The following is a 20,438-nucleotide window of genomic DNA, read 5'->3' as shown; positions in this document are numbered from 1 at the left end:
GTGTTCTCCGTGGGCGTTGACACCGTAACAGTCACAGCCCGGCGTCTCCTCCCTGCGAGCCGCAGACACCTGACACCATGAGTTCCCCGCTCAGTAGGCGCACGAGGCCCGGATGGACGAGGCGATTTTCGTTTACTCATCAAGCATCCATGGAGCACAGGCTCTGTGTCGGGTGCTGTCCCACACGCTGGGGACACGTCACACACTGGACAGCGTCCCAGCCCTGACATGCATGTAGATGCCAAGCGTAGATGCCAAGCGAGACCACCGCAGGCGGAGAAAAGTGCTTTGGGGCGTGACGATGTGGTCGGGAGGGGCGCGGCCCGTGTAAGATGCAGAGGTCGGTGAGGCTCCTCTGAGATGCTGGCGTGGGCACTACCGGGCGGGACTCACCCGCGGAACCGGGATGGCACGACCCAGGAGTGCAACCGAGCGCCGAGGCCCTGGGGTCATCCTTACTGCAGTGGCACTGTCTCTCAAGAGCTTATAAAGAAAATCTTTCCTTTGCCAGAAAGTTCTGTGGACCTCAGGTAAATGCCCTTTGGTTCATTTTGGTGGCACCTTCAAGGGTAGGAGATAGTCGAATCAATGCCTTCCTCTGGCCCTCCTGGGTCAGCGCCACCCTCCCCCGCCATGATATTCTATTAAAAGAACGGCCACCTCCTCCCAGGGCACACTAGACCCTCATTAGACAGTGACCGTCTCCCCTCCTATGCCCCTGGCAGACATCGGTAATGGATCACAGAAAAGGTCGCTCTGGATCAGTCTCCCCCAGTGCTTTGGGCAGCCAGTGGGACTGTTGCTGCCACGCAAAACCAACCTGTCTGTTATCCCTCGACTGGCCTAACCCTCACTGGTTAACCGGGACTGTAACATGAGCCTGCCAGGTTGCAGCTAGGTCCCTGCAGTCCGCTGTCCCCTCTGTCCTTTGCACAGGAGGCTGATGGGATAAGCTCCTGCATCCCAAGCGCCCCGGCCCATTTTCAGAGGACCGTTTCACCGTGGCCTCCAGCTGGTGCCTGTTCTTGTCCCAAACGGCTCTTGGGGCACCGCAGCTGGGGCTCCACCCAAGCCTGCCGCTCCCCTGAGTAGGCTTGGGTTCCGGAGCCCAGCCCACCGGGTCAGTAGACAGTGGCCAAGCCATCCCGGGGCATGGGGAAACTGAGGGAGGGACATACAGAGAGCAGCGGGCCGAAGTGGACGTGGCTTTCCTTCCCAGCCGGCAGCGCCAGGGTGGCTTCAGCCAGGGAGGCGGCCCCACTTCCCCCTAGGTCTCCCCGCCTTCACCACCCGTGTGTGGCTCCTCACTTCTCTGCACACGTGTCCACAAACCCTCTCCTTCCCTGGCCTCACATCCAGCTCCTCTGCCCGGCCAACCTTCCTCCCCTGGACGGCAGATCTTGAGTCTGACCTTGCCCACTGCCTCACTGGGCCCCTGGCTGTGTGCCTGCCCTGCCGTGCTCCTCTCCACGCGGCCTCCCGAGAGCTATGGAAGGTGGAACCAGCCCCTTCATGGCTTCCCACTGCATTTGGAATAAAGCCCCAGCTCCTTGCCGGCCCACGGGGCTCCCCAAGGTCTCTGACCTCACCTTTTCCCCAGGGTCACCAGGCACCAGCCACAATCACTGTCCCTCTCCCATGCCAAGCTCATCCTGCCTCAGAGCCTCCATCCTTGCTATTCCCTCTGCTGTTCCCACAGCCACCAGCCTCAGCATGCCCAGCTCCAGCTCATTTGCCACATCCTCACTCCCTGTCGGCTCCTCAGAGAGGAGGTCCCGGTCTCGCCCGCATGACGTCGGATCCTCTGGTTTTGTGCTGACTTTCAGCAGCTGCCATATAGGGCTCTTGTGGGTTCTGCGATTTGTCCCGGGCCATGCACTGAGTAGAAGAGCCCAGACTAGAACCCAGGTCCCAGTGCTAGTCAGGTCCCAGGTCCCCCGGGAAAGCCCGGGCCATCAGGAGCACAGGCCACAGTGATGGGCTGTCCACACTCACCCTGCACTAGGCTGCACGCTGGGTGCCCCATGGTGCCAGCTCCTGGGCTCCCCCCAGCTCCGGGCTGCTGGTGCAGTTGTCTGTGTTCGGCAGAGGGAGGAGGCTGGAGCTTCAGGGCCGCAGCCAGCCCGGTGCCCCCTCCCCGGACCTCTGCTGCCTCGACCTCCTGAGGTCCCACTCACCTGAGCCGGCTCTCTGCTGTGGGGGATCAGGGGCCACTGCGGGAGCTGGTTAAGGAATGGCAGCAGGTCCCAGGCGCCTCATCACCTGGTGAGTGACGAGGATGTCATCCTGAGTGGAAACAGCAGGGCACACACGGTGTGTCTGACAAAATTCTGTGATGGAAAAAATGCAGGTGGAGAAGAAAGATGGGAGGTCAGCTGCTGGGGTGGGGTCCTGGATTACGAGTACTTTTTTCTCTTATATTTTCTATTTTCCCAATTTTCCATAATGTTTTTTTTTTTTTTTTTTTGAGACAGAGTCTCACTTTGTTGCCCTGGCTAGAGTGAGTGCCGTGGCGTTAGCCTAGCTCACAGCAACCTCAGACTCCTGGGCTCAAGCAATCCTTCTGCCTCAGCCTCCTCAGTAGCTGGGACTACAGGCATGCGCCACCATGCCCGGCTAATTTTTTCCATATATTTTTAGCTGTCCAATTAATTTCTTTCTATTTTTGGTAGAGACGGGGTCTCGCTCTTGCTCAGGCTGGTCTCGAACTCCTGAGCTCAAACAATCCGCCCGCCTCGGCCTCCCAGAGTGCTAGGATTACAGGCGTGAGCCACCGCGCCCAGCCTCCGTAATGGTTTTATATTTTTGTAATAACTAAATCTCCCAGCAGTATTATAACAAAAATAGCGGGTGGAAGGAGGAGGAATGCCGAAGTCGCCTCAACAGGGCCACTGTCAGTCCTGGACTGTCCCACACGGGCGTCGGAGGGAGGCTGCCTCTTGCCGACATCCACTGTGCCCCACCGGCCAGTCGCTGTGCTGGTACTTAGGACAGTGCTATGGGGCGAGCCGGGGAGTAGCCCCGTTTTACAGGTGAACAAACTGAGGCTCAGAGGGGTGGAGACACTTGCCCAAGTCACATGGCTCTGTGTGTGTGTTGCGGGGTCTGGGTCCAGCTGATGCCACCCCTGTGGCCCAGGCTTCTGGGGCTCAGACCTGCTGGCTTCTTGCTCTGGGAAACCCACAAACACACAGGCTGTGGTGGGAGGGAGAGGAAGAGGAACCGGCCTCGTGGACGTGTTTGGGACTGTCTTCCAGGCCTCCAGGGAGCTTGGGAGGGGGACGCCGCAGGAAGGGAGTCGTTTGAAGAGATAATGGGCGGATAATTTGCAGAGGCTGCCACGCGCAGTCCCAGCTGCGCTCGGCTCATTGCAGCTTTATTATTTACCCGTCTATCTATCTATTTCCCACCTTTCGCACCGCGGAAAGCAGCTGCTGCGATATCCTTGGCACGGAGGGCGACGCGGGCCGTGCCGACCGGCAGGGCCCTGGAGGGTGCGGTTCTGCGGGAACTGAGGGTGGCAGGTTCTGGGAAGACCTGGCGGGCTGGGGAGACGGAGGCCCTGGCAGTGTTGGGGTTTGCTTGGGGACCTCAGAGAACTAGAGGCCAAGCTGGAATTGGACCCTGGGTCCTGGTGAACATTCATTCATTCATTCATTCATACATCCAGTACATCTTTACTGAGCACCTGCTGTGCGCCGGGCCAGTGCCAGTTGCTGGAGGCGTCAGGGACCGAGGGGGACAAGGTGCTTGGGGGACGTGGGCACTCGCCCAGGCTGGCGCTGCTGGGGTGGAGTGGGGGGAGGGACGGAGGAGCCCAGAGCCGAGGTGGGAAGCGCGTTGCGGGTGGCAGTCAGCCTTCAGTGTTTTTATGCAGTGACAGATTTCTTTTCCCCTCCCTTTTAAAGAAGTGTAAGAATGCAGTTGTTGAATCCGGGATTTTCATTTCTCATCTCCACCCTGTCTTGAAGAGCTGGTTCCCAAACACAGTCACCCAGATCAGAAATCTCCGCCTCACGTGGCCCAGAGCTGCGTGCACGGCACCTGCTGGACGGGGCCCGGCATGAGCTTCTGCTCGTAGATTTCCCTCTGATTCCCAAAGGGTCTCTGGCCCCCGGAGGGTGACGCCCCCTCGTGCACGAGGCTGTGTGAGGCGCGGCCTCCGTGTAAATGGCTCAGGCTGGGTTAGTGGTGGGCAGGGACGGCGAGGGTCTTGGCACTTTCCTTGCTGCCTGCTGGGAGGGCAGGTAGTAGAAGGATGTCCTGGGGCCGGGACTGGGGCCTCCAGAGGGTGTGCTGGGACCTTCTTCTCAGGACAGCTGGCAGGACTGGGCAGCTCCGGTGTCTGGGGAGGTCCTGGGTCCCGGGCTCGGGACATCCTGTGTCGTTCACAGTAGCCATCCTGACTGACCTGGTTCGCTCAGGGCACTGAAAGGCATGTGCTAGATGGGTCCCACCTCACAAATGAGGAAACTGAGGCTCAGAGAAAGCAAGTCACCTGTCCAGGGTCACACACAGGTCAAGGGTGGAACCAAGGTCAAACCAAGGTCTGATTCGGAAGCCTGAGTCTTTCTTTTTTAATTCTCTAAACTTTAAAAAATTGAGCTCCTTTCTCACGTGACAGAATTCCTGCGCGCTCAGGGCATCCAGCGAAGCAGTGAGCACAGGGATCAGTCACGGTCAGCCTCAGAGACCCTCCCCGCCGGCGCCCCCGAAGCAGTCTCTGCAGGGGGGCCTGCGAGGTGCACCCCACGGCTGTCCATCCTCGGGAGCCCTGAGGTCCCACCTGAGCCCCCGACCATGCTGGGCACCGCCAGGCGCCAGCCTGCAGTGGGAATCCCGATGACAGGCTCAGTGACGCTGAGACGTGTCCCTCCACCCTGGTCCAGACAAAAAGAAAGCTTGAGGACCGCAGGTCCCCTGAGAGCTGTCGGATGGCGGGCAGGACCTGGGGCAGCCCACCCGCCCTCTCTCCCCGTCCCGGTGCCGAGCGCAGAGGTGGCGACTGAGGACTTGGGGTTCTGGCCACCCCACTTGCTCACTGTGTGACCTTGCTTGACATGAACTTAGCACCTACTGTGTGCCACGCATGGTGGCGAGCAGCACAGATTTGGGATGAACGAGAAGACAGGGTCCCTGGCTCAAGGGCCCACACAGGGCACTGGCCTGTCATTGCACAAGTTGCGCAAGTCACTGTCAAGGTGTCTCTGAGGCCCAGCCGGGCACAGGGTGCTGCGAGTGTGTGTACTGGGGCGCAGCCCCGCGTGGGTGTCAGAGGGGCTCTCAGGGATGCACGGAAGCTGGGGACAGAAAGATAGCAGGAGCCAGCGGGCCGGAGGGGGGCGGGTGGGCCATGTGGAAGTCTATGTGAAAACCCTCAGCCAGGCCGGGGACTCAACCTTCATACACCTCACCTTCTCCACCTGTAAAGTGGGCAGAATTGTCCACCTCCTAGGCTTGTTGGGGTGACTGGCAAAATCATTCCTGGAGAGCACAGAGCACAGAGCCCAGCGCCCAGCTCTCAGTGGGGCTTCCCAGTGACGGCCGCTGGACCACCAGAAAGGCAGGCACTTGCGGCAAATCCCCTGAGCTCCTGGGGGTCGCCGAGACCGTCCAGTTCTCAGCCTACACGGTTCTGCCCCCAGGTTGCAGAGAGGGCAGGAGCCCAGGGGTCTGGCTGCTTGTTCCTGAGCTCCTAGAACAAGAACCTCCAGAGACGCTGGCTGCGGGCATGGTTAGCAATCCACCGATGGCGTCCACCCCTCTGTGTATGGAGAGCGGCCCAGAGGGGGCGGGAGACTGGCCCAAGGTCACACAGCAAGTGAGCAGCAGAAACAGGGATCAGACCCAGGGCTCTGCCTCCCAGGCTCCCACCTCACCCGCTCCTCCCGCAAGCCAGGCTGCGCCCCCGCGAAGGCACGGTGTAGAGGCTGCTACCCAAACATTACGTAAGCCTGCTCATCGCCAGGGGGGAGGAGGAAACCTGCCTCAACTGGAGCAGAGGGAGAGGGGAGGTCTGAGCCTTCTCAGGCACCCCAGCCGCCCCCAGGCCTCTAATTCACCCTGCAAATCAGTCATCAGAGCTCTGAGGCCAGGGTGTCGTGCCACTGTCGAATCCAGAGGTGCAGCCCATCTGCCACTGGCTGGCTGAGTTGGGACACCCAAAACCAGCTGCACACTCCCTCCCCACGGCGGGCACCCGCGTGAGCTGCAGGTTTGGGACAAAGATCATGCCCAGGAATTTCATCCCCAGGACGACTGAGAGCCGTGACTCCAGCCCCCACCCCTGGGCCAGGGTCAGGTTCCGACAGGCCTGGGCCTCCTCCCTCTCCTCCCTCAGACTCGCTGCCGCCAGGGGACCTGCTCCAGTCCCAGGACAGGCCTGTGCTCCAGTCCTAGCCCTAACCTGTCGCTGTGGGAGGGACCGTGAGCAAAGCCCTTCCCCATAATGCCCCTCGGCTTCCCTGAGGGTAAAATAAGTGGTTCTGAGTAGATCATGTTTTCCCTACCCTGGCACTCTTGTCATTGTCACGAGGGCCTGTACTGCGCGTCGTAGGATATCTTGCAGTATCCCTGGCCTCTCTCCGATAGGTGTCAGTAGCATCCGCTCCCGAGTTATGACAGCCCGAGTGTCTCCAGATGTTGCAGTGTGTGCTCATTCACCAGACAGACACGTCCTGGCCCGTGCCGTGCGCCAGGCCACGGGCAGGCCAGCGGGCACAGCGGTGTTAGGAAGCTTGCATTCAAGTGTGATCTGGTTTTGTGGCCCGTGCCGTGCTGGGACGGACAGGCAGGGCAGCCCCAGACCTGGGGCCTGGGCGAGTGCCCGAAGGAAGCGGCATGGAGGCTGGGACCCGGCGGGGTGGGCGGGGAGTGGACCAGCCCCTGTTAGAGAAAACGTTGTTCCGACACCTGTTAAAGTGGAAAGGAAGACTTTGTTCAGGACAGCTGCAGCGTGTCAGGGCTCTTACAGCAGGGGAGGGGGACTGGGCTGAGCTGCCAGACAGCGGGACGGGTGGAGGCCGGCAGCCGACGGGCAGAGTGAGGGGCTGTCGGGTGGAAAACGACTAAGAGGAGACGTCCAGGGAGGTAGAATTTGCTAAACTGATCTTGAGGCCACTTGCCGGAGGCAAGACAGGGACTCACATCAAGGGGGTGAGGGACTCGATCAGATGGGAGGGCCGGGGCCCTGGCCAGGCTGACCAGGTTCCTGCCACCGTGGGGCAAGGCACGCCGGAGACTGGGGGCAGGTCCAGAGGGCCCTGACTCGAGTCTGGGTGTGGAGTGTGGGGGGCTGGCAAGAGAAAACTGGGGCATCAGCTGAGCACCCCCATAGGCACTGCCTTGGGGGGGGCCTTGCCAGGGACCCCATGGTGGCCACCTCTGCAGAGGCGACTGGGCAGGCCCCCTGAGGGCTCCCCCCAAGGCCGCCTCCCCTCCGCGCAGACCCTGCTGCCAGCCCCCCACAGCGCTCCCAGCGCTGATGCTGTGCGCAGGCCTTCCCTCGCGAGCGCCATCTTCTGGTGAACCATCTGGAGGCACCGCCAAGGAGACGCCTTCGGGTGGCTTGTGTCTCGTCTTTATCACCTTTAGTAACCTTTCAGAATCACGTAAGTGGCACAAACCCATTGTGGAGAAGTTAGAAGGTCTGCACAGAGGAAGTAACCCACCACCCCAGCATCCAGAGAGGCCTGGTGACAGCCCCTGTGTCCCCACATGGATCATTAGGTCCTGGAGCCAGGCATGTCCCCCTTCCTCACCCAGAGAGCCATCCAGGCCTAGGGGCCTGGGGTCATCGGCCACATCTCGTCCCCAAAACATGAAGGAAGCAGGGAGAAGGCAGCCTTCAGGGAAGGGAGCTCAAGGGGGCTGCCAGTCCTGTTCCCTGGCCTCCCGCTGTGGTAGGCAACTTCCTCAGAGGAGGATGCGCCCCACTCCGTGCGGGGCGGACTAAGCTACACGCAGCCGACTTGTGAATTGGTCTAGCACAGCTTTCGCTTGTTTGTTTGTTTGTTTATTTTTAGAGACAGTCTCACTCTGTCACCCAAGCTGCAGTGCAGTGGCCCAATCATAGCTCACAGCAACCTCAAACTCCTGGGCTCAAGCCATCCTCCTGCCTCAGCCTCCTGAGTAGCTGGGACTATAGGCGTGGGCCACCACACCCAGCTAATTATTTTAATTTTTTTAGAGATGAGGTCTTGCTATGTTGCCCAATCTGGTCTCAAACATCTTCCTGCCTTGACCTCCCAAAGTGCTGGGATTATAGGCATGAGCCACCATGCCCAGCCTAGCACAGCACAAATTTAAGTTCACAGTTCTAAAAATCACACTACTGACTACTTCTTGTGTCCAGCCCTGTGGTTAAATGCTCCATCTCACCGGATCCCAACAATATGGGTGTGATAACTATCCCTTTTCAGAGATCAGGAAATTGAGACTCAGAGAGGTGAGGGCATTTGCCTGAGATTGCACAGCTAGTGAATGGCAGAGGTTTGGACCACAGAGCCATGCCACCATCGACTGCCTGGGTATCTGGAGGGTCCTGTGCTAGGCGCTGGGTGCAGGGTGGACAAGTCCAGTTGGAACAAGCCGGGGTCCCTCTGAGATCCCTGTGCTGCTTCCGTGTCTGTTTACCCAGTTCCCTGAGAACAGAGGCTGGGGTGGGGCGGTGGGTGTGCATACGGGGGAGGGGGGAGGGTGTGCAGCGTGTGGGAGGAGCCACCTGCTGGCGCCATATGGTGGTTCTACCCACCAGCACCACCAGCCGCCCGCCCAGCTTGGTGGTGCCAGGAGAGGCTCAGTGCAGAAGGTGGGGGAGGCAGGAGGCCTTGGGTGAGAGCTCGGCTTCAGGGAGGTGATTTGTGTGACCGTCGTTTTAGCCCCTGGTGTGGATCAGGGGGCTGGGTGGCCAAGTGCTCTGTGTGTGGTATCTGGACTAATTCCTACATCAGCTCTTATCCTCCATATGCAGATGAGGCTCAGAGAGGGGAAGTCACTTGTCCAAGGTCACACAGCTAGTGAGAGGCAGAGGCGTTGAGTTGAGCCTGTGCCTATGATGTCCAGGTCCTTGCCCATGACCCCATGTGGCACCTTCTCTTTGAACAGCGATTCGCAGCTTTTCTGGACCCTGGGCAGGAGCACCTGGTGGGCGGGTGATGTCAGCAACCCTGTCTTGCTTGCTCTGCTGCCTCCAGGTACAAGGGCTTCATCAAAGACTGCCCCAGTGGGCAGCTGGATGCGGCGGGCTTCCAGAAGATCTACAAGCAGTTCTTCCCATTCGGAGACCCCACCAAGTTTGCCACGTTTGTTTTCAATGTCTTCGATGAAAACAAGGTGAGTGGGGATCGATGGGGCCTGTGCCGGCCCGGAGTCTCCTTCCTCCTGCAGCGGCCCGCTCGGCTCCCGCGGGTGCCCGCAGCGTCTCCACACCCACTCTCTCCTGCTCGTGTTCCTTTCTCAAGAAGGAATGCACACACATGTGCACACACATGTACACATGCATGGGCATGCACACACAGCAAACACAGATGCATACAAATGCACACACACACATGAACTCGCATGCATGTGCACATACATACATATACCATGCATGCATAGAGATGAACACAAATGCATGTGCATGCACACATGCATGTCCATGCCATGCATACAGTGCACACACATGCATACAGTGCACAAACTTTCACATGCACGCACATGTGCGGAGTGACACATGTGCATACATATGCATATATACACACATGTACGAACATGTACACCCTAATTTTTCTTACGAGCACAAAATGCAAATGCTTCTGGGGATAGTAATAGGATTAATAATCATAACCAACATTTACTATGTGGGGTAGGTATTATTATTACCCCCATTTTGCAGATGAGGAAACTGAGGCTCTGAGAATCACACGACATGGGATCTTTTGTGCCTGGCTCCTTTCACTGAGCATCATGTTTCCAAGACTTATGCGTGTTGTAGCATGTGTCTACTCCTGGCGATGGCCACGCTGACAGCTGGCATGCCCGCTGTTGGGGTATCCACGGCCTTCCAGACCCTGTCCTGCAGCGGCATCCCCCCCCCCCCCCCCGCCAGCACTAATGAGTGCGTTTACTGTGACTTGTTTCCATGCTCCTGCTGTTGGCACTAGGGTGGTTTCCATTCTGTCACTCCCCAGCTCTCTCCCAGGTGCCCCAAGGCTGGGAGTCAGACTCCCTGACCCTGGGAAGGGCTCTGCCCTCTCTGGGCCTCAGTTTCCCCATTCGCAACACAAGTAGGTAGGATCAAACAATTCGTAGAGCCCTTTCCGCTTCAAAAGCCCCTGAGCCTAGAGTTCTAGACTGAGGGAGTTTCTGGGCAGCTCCTGCTAAGAGAGGGGCGTTTGTTGGTGCTTCTGGCTCTTTCTCCAGGCAGAAGTGGAGTCAGTCTCTCCGTCAGCCTCAGCCCTTCTGCCCGTACCTCCTGCCCGGCCGGTCCCTTTTCTATCCCCCCCTTAAGGTCTGGCCTGACCAGGTGGCCCAGTGCTGACTGAGGCCATCCCCGCTCTCTCCTGTCAGGACGGGCGGATCGAGTTCTCTGAGTTCATCCAGGCGCTGTCGGTGACCTCGCGGGGAACCCTGGACGAGAAGCTGCGGTGTGAGTCCTGACCCCCTTGACCTTTTGGGGCAGCCCCTGGTGGTCCCAGGCCAGAGGGAAACAGCCTGTGGCCCTCAGTGGCGGTGGCGCTAGAAACGCAGGTAGTGCCTGCAGATGACATCCCGCTCCATCTGCAGAGGCCAGAGTGGTGAGCCCTGGGCAGGTGGGGCACATATGGCCAAGTAACCAGGCCAGGCCATCTGTCCGGGGCTGAGAGTGGCGCAGACATCTGCCCTTCCAGGTCAGAGGAGGTTGCCTGGAGGTGGCCGTGCAGCGGGAACGAGGCTTAGGCCGGGTGGACAGGGAGGGCCAGGAGGCCGGCGGGGGCCGTGGTCATGTCCCTGCAGGTGCAGATCTGGGCAGTGGGCAGCGTGGGGCAGAACCAGAGACCCAGGGCCAGTGCCAGACCCCCCTCTTCAGAGGCCACTGCTTTGATGACTGACCTCACTTGTTCGTTTACTCACATGTTCACTCAATAAATACTGACTGAAGGCAGCGACTTGTCAGAACCAGGCTGGAGGCTGGGGCTGGGGGGTGGGACAGACAGGTACCTGCTTCCTGGGCTGTCAGTCTAGATGGGCGGCAGGATTCAAACAGCCGTAACACTGCATCCCAGCTGCGGGGGAGGAGCTGGCCTGCGTAGGGAGGGGAGCCCTGTGTGCAGAGCCCTGGGGGGAGGCCGAGAGGGAGACAGGAGGTGGCGCTGCAGGCCCCTGGCGGCTCTTAGCTGGAACTCGGGGTGCGAACTCGGGGTGCGTGGAGGGGGATCTGAGGGGAGGAGATGAAAACGGTCTGGCCAGAACTCCCTGCTCGCTCAGACTCCTGCACTTCATTCCGTGGGCCATGAGAAAACCCTGCAGTTTCTTTTTCTTTTTTTAGAAATAAAAGAGAATTTTATTTATGTAAATCTCCCCCTCCAAACGCATTCCTTTATTTTCTGACATCGACCGTGGCAGGCTCCATCACCACTGTGGGAGGCGAGGGGGCAGCGTTGGGACTCCTCTCTGGGCCACGTCCCAGGTGCCACGTGCCCCTCACTCTGCTCCAGCTGCTGAGGCCCCAGCCCTGGCAGACCTCATGGCCCTGCTTTATTTTTATTTTATTTTAATCCTAGTTGCCATGATGTGTGTGTGCGCGTGTGTTTGTCTGTGTCTATCCCGGTATATTCGTTGACCTTGATGAGTACCGGGGTGACCTGATCCCCGACTTCCCGGTGAGGTGAAGAGCCCCCCGCCTGGGCTGGGGTCGCTCAGCCCTGTCTGGTTGCTCCCAGGGGCCTTCAAGCTCTATGACTTGGACAACGACGGCTACATCACCAGGAGCGAGATGCTGGACATCGTGGACGCCATCTACCAGATGGTGGTGAGAGGCGGCTCCCGTGCGGCAGGGAGGGCAGGAGGGCGTCCGGGTCAGCCAGCGGGCCTGGCGGGCGGGGCGCCCCTGCAGCTGCTCCCTGCCCAGTGTCAGAGTGGGGGCCGCTGGCTGGGTCACTCCGTCTGTCTCTGCCTGGGCAGGCTGCTGGGTGGTGGGGCTGGGAGGGTGCTCCAGAGCGGAATGGCCGAGACGGGAGTGGGAGGCGGAGGGGGCCTCCGTCTGGAACCGGCCAGGCCTCGGGGCAAATGTTTGGCCAAGAGCTCAAAGCCCAGAGTGCCAGGGCCCAGCCCCCACCTCATCTGTTCCTGGCAGGGGAATACCGTGGAGCTCCCCGAGGAGGAGAACACTCCCGAGAAGAGAGTGGACCGGATCTTTGCCATGATGGACAAGGTGAGGCCGGGCGGGGGCTGGCCCTTGACCGGGGAGGCAAGGTGTGGGGGGCAGGAGGGGGAGCCCTGGAGCCTGGGCCTGGCCTTGCCGCTGGCCACCAAGGCAGGCAGCGTGGCCTGGTGCCCTGTCCACAGTCGGCAGCCATCCTCATCAAACATCCAGAGTTTTAAGTGAGTTTGCCCAACTTATTTTCCTTAATCGGCCAAGGTCCTTAACCTTTTTGTTTGTTTGTTTGCCACGGATCCCTTTGGCATTCTAGAGAAGTGTATGGGCTTCTCAGAATAATGGCTTTAAGTACATAAAATAAAATCCATAAGATCAAAAAGGAAGCCAGTTATTTTGGAATATAGCTATGAAAGTATTTCTTAAAAAAGAGTTTGTAATACGGTATCGCATGAGCCTCTCTACTAACACATAAAGGTGTCCGGGTGAGTCGAATAAGCCCCATGATTTTGAAGCTGCGACATCTGCAGCAGCTGTGATGTGCTATGAAAACACCCGTGATCCCCACTGTCGACACTGTCACGGGGACAGCTGGTTCTGCTGGGGACGGTCACCTAGGCCCATATTAAGGGAAAGCTGCATTTCCCTTAGAGTTAGTGGAAAGACTGAGGTCTCCCCCAGGTTCGCAGACCTGGACTCCATCCACAGACCCCAGGTTAGGAAGCCTTTCTTTAAGTCAAACTTTCTTTATTTGTGTAAGTTTTGTTACACAGATATATTGTGCAGTAGTGACGTCTGGGCCTTTAGTGTCCGCGTTACCTGAATAATGAACATTGTCCCCCAAACTCATTTTAAACTAGAATAACTTTGTTTTCAATGGAAATTTGAAACCACAGTGGTAAGGAAATCGGTATTGCTCGCTTTCGGTACGAGAACACAAATCACTGCGACACGGGCTTCTCGTTACATCCCGGCTGGACATACTGCTTGCCCTAGAAGCTTCGAGCCTGAGGCCTGTACTTCCTTGATTAAAAAGGGGGATTAGCGCATGGTAGAAGGGCGCTAAAGATGTGCTGGCCTCTTGGTAATAATCAGATTTATCCACAGAGAGTGGAACGAGGAATAGCAAGTGTCTTACTGCGTGAGTCAGTGCTACTTACCGCCAACGCCACGCACTCCCTAAACCCCCCATTCGCTCCTCCCTTATTTTGGGAAACAGCGCAGGCCCTGGAGTCTGACGTCGCTGGTACCAGCCATGGGACCATGGGGAGGTGACTGAGCCTCAGTTTCCTTACCAGTAAGGTGGGGACAAGGGCAGCACCCTCTTCTCAGGGGGGCTGTGAGGATCCCATGAGAACAAGCTTGTACTATGCTCGAAAGTGCTGGATTCGCATTGATTATCCCCCAAGCTCGGCCACATGGCGCCTGCCAGGACCACTGCTGCCGCCGGCCGCCCTCTCTGCGTAGCCGAGGTCGAGCAGGTGCTCTCCACGGCCTTTTTCCTCTGGCCTCACAGGTTTCCTCCAGAGATGCTCCAGGGGAGGGGATTCCATCCTGACCAGCCCCTCCCCAACAGACCGGCTGAAGTTCCTCTGGGCTCTGCATGGGCCCCCCTACCGTGGCCTCCCGGGGCCCCGTGTGGGCTGCCCCAGGCGTGGTTTAAATGGCCCCAAGAGTGACCCCACCACCATTCATGGGAATTAGTAGCAGGGACAATGATAAGTACAGAGTTATGGGGCGTTTGGTTTGCCAACCATGGAGCTCTCGCCGCAGTGCCCTGAGGAAGCCACACATTTATCCTCAGTCCTCAGACGGGAGACAGAGGCCCAGAGAGGTGGGCCACAGACCCAGGGTCGCCCAGCCTGTGAGCGCCCAGGTCTGTCTGGGGCCACTCTGCTTACCCAATGTGCTGTGCCGCCTCCCTCCTGACCTGACGTGGGAGGTTCTCCTGGGACCAGCCCTGGGCAGGCCTTGCCCAGAGCCACGCTCCTAGGAGGCAGGCGGGCTCCACCTTCAGCGGCCTCTCCCTGCTTGCAGAACGCCGATGGGAAGCTGACGCTGCAGGAGTTCCAGGAAGGGTCCAAGGCAGACCCCTCCATTGTGCAGGCGCTGTCCCTCTACGACGGGCTGGTATAGTCCAGGGCCCAGCGCTGCGGTGAGTGGGGCACCCAGGGCCTGGGGCGGGGGCAGGGGTGAAAACCCAGCCACAGGACGCCCAGGGCTGGCGGGTAGGTGCCTGGGTTTCCAGGGGTACTTGGGGTCTGCAGGGACACGACTGGGAGGGGGATCCGGGGGGCAACTCAGCCAGAGCCACTGTTTTTCTCTCTATTTTTGTTTTTTTTTTTTAGTAGAGACAAGATCTCACTCTTGCTCAGGCTGGTGTTGAACTCCTGAGCTCAAACGATCCACCACCTCGGCCTCCGAGAGTGCTGGGATTACAGGCCTGAGCCACCACGCCCGGCCTGTTTTTATCATTATTATATACCTGAATTCAGCCTGTGAGTTTGCTTGAGTGGAAGTTTGCTTGCATTGAAGATACTCTGAAAGTCAGGACTCAGCAAGGGCCAGGGTCTCATCCCCTCTCAAAGATCTCAGCTCCTGGCTTTCTTGTGCAATTGCTCAAACATGTGCGTGTTCTTCTTTTTATCCAGTTGGATTTGTTGTGAGTGTGGGATGAGCACGTGCCCCAGCAGAGTACTGGTAGACAACAGCCTTCCTTTTTTCTTTCTCACCTTCTCTTACCTCCTTTCCCGCCTCTTCTCTGCTGTGCCCTGCACGTTGGCTGATGGGATCGGGAGCGAACGGCCCCCCAGGTCCTGTCCAGCTGTAAACACTCTCGTACGTGTCTTTCAGTGAACAGATGTGTACATCCCATTGGTATATATCTAAGGGTAGAAATTGCTGGGACGTAGGATATGTTCACTATTTGGCTTTAACAGATATTACCCAACAGCTTTCCAAAGTGGTTGTACTGTTTTACTCTCCCACTAGTAGTATGTGAGAGTTCCAGTTGCTCCACATCCTTGTCAACGTTGGGTATTTTCTATCTTTTACATTTTAGCCATTTTGGTGGGTATGTAATGATTTGTTACTTGTAATTTTAATTTGCATTTCTCTGATGAGCACTGCAGTTGAGCACCTTGTCATATGTGTATCATCCATCTTAATACGCTCTTTTGTGTAGTTTTGTATTAGTTACCCATTGCTACATATTACATTACCACAAACTAGCAGCTTAAAAGAACAAACATCAGGAATTTGGGCACAGCTGAGCCGGGTGTTTCCGGCTCAAGGACTCTCATGAGTGCGCAGTCCAGCCGTCAATGGAGTGACTCATTTGCCCAGGTTTGTCATGGGGTTAGCACTGCAAGTCCCATGTCCTGGGAAACCCATTAGTCCCCGGCCAATTGGGATAATCATCAGCTGTTGGTCAGGGCTGTAGCCTCATCTGAAGACTCGGCTGGGAGTGACCTACTTCCAGGCTCACTCTTGTGGTCAGGCAGCCTCGATCCCTAGCCATGTGGCATCTGCACAGGCTGCCCCGTGACACGGCTGCTGGCTTCCCTCAGGGTGGGCTTTCCAAGAGCGAGGGACAAAGCGAGCCCAAGGGGAAAGCCACAGTCTTCTTATAACCTAATCTTAGAAGTGATACCCCATCCCTGTTTCAGGAATACCTTGACTACTCTAGGCATTTCTATATACATTTTAGAATCAACTTATAAATTTCTACACACACACACACACACATACACACACACAGGCTGAGATTTTGATTGTACTGAGTTGCATCTGCAGTTCAATTTGAGGAGAATTGGCATCTTTATAATGCTGAATATTCTAATCCATGAAAATGATATACATCTCTATTTATTTAGGTCTTTAAAATTTTTTCTCTATACCATTTTATTGTTTTCAGCTAAAAAATCTTTCACATCTTTTGAAAGATTTATTCCTAGATATTCGATGCACTATAATAGTAATTTTAAAATTTATTTTCTGTTTGTTTCTGGTTTATAGAAATTCAGTTTTTGTTTATTGACCATATATCCAGGTGCCTGCTAAATTCGTTTATTACATCTGAGAGTCTGCTTTAGATTCTTCTGGATGGTCTACACTTTCTTTCTTCCTTTCTTACCCTCTGCCCTTTGTTTCTTTTTCCTGCCTTGTTGTACCTCATGGGACCACCTGTGCGGTGTTGCATAGGCATGGGGAGAAGTTTCCGATCGTTTACCATTAGTGACGATGTTTGCTGTTGCTCTTCTGTAGACAGACTTTTGTAGACAGGTAGATTTAGGAAGTTTCCATCTTTTGTAGTGTGCTAGTAGGTATTTGTTAGAAACAATCATGGATGGGGTTGAGTTTTATCGAGTGATTTTTCTATCAGGGTGCTTATGTAACTTTCCTCCTTTTTCGTTGTTCATATGAAAAATCACACAGATCGTTTCTGAATGCTAAGCCGCCTCGCCTTCTTAGAAGAAACTCCGCTGAGCCGGGTGTGTTATCCTTTTTATTTATCATCAAATTTGATTTGCTGGTATTTTGTTTAGGAGGCCTACCCCATTTTGAAGCTTCTAATATTATTATTTTACACAAGAAATCCTTTTTCATTGAAGAGACATTAGAAAATGTGTAGAAAGAAAACCTCAATTAAAAAGTTTGTTTTAAAAATCCTCATATGTGACCCAGATATAATCACAGTGAACATGTTAGCGTCCAGAGGGATTTAAAAAGAACTGAGCAATTACACTCTTAATGCTCAGTAACTAAGCCACATGGGAATATATAATTAAAACCAGTTTGTAAAGGAACTCTCGTTATTTCCATCATAGAAATGCTTGGCACGTCCCACGGTGAGCGCTGATCTCTTGTCTGGTTTTTCACAGTCCTCTTTTGCAAATCCCTGTGTCATGTGCTGTCCATGAGAAGCCTCTCCTAGTGACACGGGCCCTCCCGCGACGTGACCCACCTTTCCATAGCTCTGCTGGGAAGTGGCCCTCTTCCTTCTCCGCGGCTTTCCCCGGAGAAGCCTGGTGCGGCGATGACATCTCATTGTGCTCGATCGTGTTTGCGATTCGTTTGCCTCCTCGCGTTCCGGATGTCTTTGCATCCCTAGATAACCTGCTGTTATATAATTTTTTGACTTTTCAGTCAACGAATTATACTGTAATCATGCTTATTTTCCACAATTAAATATTGTTTGAGACCATCATTTTTACTAGCTGCATAGTATTCCATTGTATGGCCGGGCCGTAGTTGAACTAGTCCCATGGTGTTGGACACGTAGGTTGTTGACGATTAGGGGGAGGAATGAAAACCATTCGGTATGGGGCCGGGCGCAGTGGCTCACGCCTGTAATCCCAGCACTCTGGGAGGCCAAGGCGGGCGGATTGTTTGAGCTCAGGAGGTCGAGACCAGCCTGAGCAAGACCGAGACCCTGTCTCTACTAAAAATAGAAAGAAATTAATCAGACAACTAAAACTATATAGAAAAAATTAGCCGGGCATGGTGGCACATGCCTGTAGTCCCAGCTACTCAGGAGGCTGAGGCAGGAGGATCGCTTGAGCCCAGGAGTTTGAGGTTGCTATGAGCTAGGCTGACGCCACGGCACTCACTCTAGCCCGGGCAACAGAGCCAGACTCTGTCTCAAAAAAAAAAAAAAAAAAACCATTCGGTATGGAAACATCCGCGTGGTGGTGGAGAGGAGCGCAATGCGAGGTACCCACCGCTCAGCTGCGTCCCCGGTTCGCGGCCAGCCTCGCGTGATCCACCCCTCCCTCTTGTTCCCCCACACTGGGTTATTCCGAAGCAAATTCGAGATACCGTTTCATACCTGACACATTTCAAAATGTATTTCTAAAACATAAGGATCAATAATTCCTCAATACTCTAAACTGCAAACTATTCTAGTTTCCCATCTCACCATTTTTTTCTTCTTCGTTTCCTGAAATCAGAATCTGAATAAAGTCTACTTATTACGGTTGGTCGATAGGTCTCTTATATTTATTTTACTCTGTATGTTTATGTTCTCCCCTTCCTTTTTTTTTCCTTGCTATTTGTTGCTAAACATTGTTAGTTACCCAGTCAGGGAATTTGCTGATCGCATCCCGCGGTGCTGGTCACACGCGCCTGTGTTCCTCTGCTCAGCCCGTGCACAGCGGCTAGATCTGCTGGCTTGCGTGGGATTGACTTGGGTCCATTTTTTTAAAGTTCTTTAAAAAATTTTTATTTATTTGTTTATTTAGAGACAGTCTTTCCCTCTGTCGACCAGGCTGGAGGGCAGTGGCATCATAGCTCACTGTAACCTTGAATTCCTGAGCTCAAGCGATCCTCCGGCCGTGGCCTCCCAAAGTGCTGGGCTACAGGCGTGCGCCACCGTGCCCGGGCCACTTTGGCCATTTTTGACAAGAACAGTTCATGAGTGGTGTTGTGTGTGTCCACCAGGCAGCACAAACCTCTGGGGACGTCAGCAGCCCTTGCTGGTCATTGCTTAGATTCATTTGCCCATGAGGTGGTGCAAAGTGGTGACGTCCTAATGCTGCCTTTCCTTCTTCACCTGTTAGCTGGGTCCATTCCAGTAACTGGTGAGGGAAACACCCCCTCGTCAGTTATTTGGTTACCTCTAGGCCTGGTTTTTAACAGGAAAGACGAGATAGATGCCTGATTCTTTCTCTTTATTTACCAGTTTTCAAAATGAGTTGGTTTTCTGATATCCTCTAGAGGTGACCAATGACTTTTTTCAAAACTATCATTATGAATTTAGACATATTTGATGAGCTTCCTGTTTGCAGTTTTTGGCCGGGAGACAGTAGGTTGAACATTCTTTCATGTGGGCTCTCGGTCAAAGCTCCTTCAACTGCAAGGGACAAAGACCCCCTTAAGCTGTTGCAAGGAGAGTGGGACAAGTCACAGAGGTTCCTGATCACCTTGGGAGGAGAAGAACACAATGACTAATGGTACTGAGCATTTTTCACGTCCTCACTGGCCATTCCGTGCCCTGTTTTTAGTGGTTATAAACCAGTTTATCCTGCGGGTGTGCCCTAATTTATTTGTCTAATCCCCTGATATTGGACACTTAGGTTGTTCCCCCTCACTTCCATTTTTTTGTTTTGTTTTGGTTTGGTTTTTGCTGTTATAGATGATACTGTGGTGGACATCTTATTTATTTATTAAGGGTAAGTACCAAGAACCCCGTGGGCGGGTCGGGGGTTGTGAACGTGTTCAGGCTTTCCGATGGAGAATGCCACCCTGCCTCCAGCCGACCTCTGCCCGCACTGGGCGCTCGTCCCTGGCAGCCAGCTCCTAACCTGCCTCACCCCTTGTATCTTCCAGATGCCTGGGAACCACTTGCCTCCTCCCGTGCCACGAGGCCACCTCCGCCCCGACACCACCCCACGTGCCCCCCAGCCTTCTTCCGCATCCACACAGGCCGGCCGGCTGCCCTTGAACCGTGAGGCCCCGGCTCTCCCCGCCCCTGCCCTGCACCCACCCGCCACCTGAAGCCACCGGCTCCAATTGCCAACAACCTCTGCTCGAAAAACGACAAAACGAAATGGAAAAGGCTACAGCCCTCTGCAAAACTAAGGACTCGGGCCGCTTCGCAGGCAGCCTCTCAGTTCCTCCTGCTCTCCTGCGCGTGTGCTTTTGTTTTTTATTTCAGACAGACGTTCTAAAAGAAAAAAACAACTACCTTCTGTCCTAGAAGATACAGACTGACAGATGGGGAGAAGGCCTCCGGGACCTCGGGGACCTTGCCTCCCCCGCATCCCCGGTCCCCTGGCAGCCGAGAGGCCGCAGTGGGCCTGGGTGTCGGGGGCCCTGCCCGATTAGCGTTATCTGTCGTCCCTTTTAGCAGCAAAACCACCTGCGTGGCGAGGATGATTAATTATGAGGATGACGATTTTCTGTGATAACAGTATTGTGCTCTTTGTGGGGAAAGTGAGGTTTTTTTTTTATATACATATATAATTGATATCTTTTATTTATTGGTTGTTAACCGTTGCTGCTGCCTCACGGGTCCGCAGCTCCCAGGGCTGCGGGGCCACTGTTTACATGTGCACGCCCCGCCTGCCCGCCACGCTCGCTCGGGAGGCTGGTGGCCTGC

At 55.5% G+C, this 20,438-nt stretch overlaps 1 protein-coding gene across 1 annotated transcript in view; it reads left to right on the top strand.

The window, feature by feature from the left end:
* The window catches only part of NCS1 (neuronal calcium sensor 1), a 43,281-nt gene extending 23,578 nt beyond the window's left edge, over positions 1-19,703 (top strand). Inside the window, exons 3-8 of the mRNA XM_012639663.1 lie at positions 9,195-9,333; positions 10,552-10,630; positions 11,904-11,992; positions 12,317-12,394; positions 14,375-14,492; positions 19,667-19,703. Of these exons, the coding sequence (XP_012495117.1) occupies positions 9,195-9,333; positions 10,552-10,630; positions 11,904-11,992; positions 12,317-12,394; positions 14,375-14,473 (484 nt within the window). The 3' untranslated portion in view covers positions 14,474-14,492; positions 19,667-19,703. The remainder of the gene's footprint in view (positions 1-9,194; positions 9,334-10,551; positions 10,631-11,903; positions 11,993-12,316; positions 12,395-14,374; positions 14,493-19,666) is intronic.
* Positions 19,704-20,438: the final 735 nt, after the last annotated feature.

This window comes from Propithecus coquereli, unplaced genomic scaffold (genome assembly GCF_000956105.1).
Source record: "Propithecus coquereli isolate 6110/MARCELLA unplaced genomic scaffold, Pcoq_1.0 Scaffold142, whole genome shotgun sequence".
NCBI lineage: Eukaryota > Metazoa > Chordata > Mammalia > Primates > Indriidae > Propithecus > Propithecus coquereli.
This window is presented reverse-complemented; position numbering and strand designations above follow the sequence as displayed.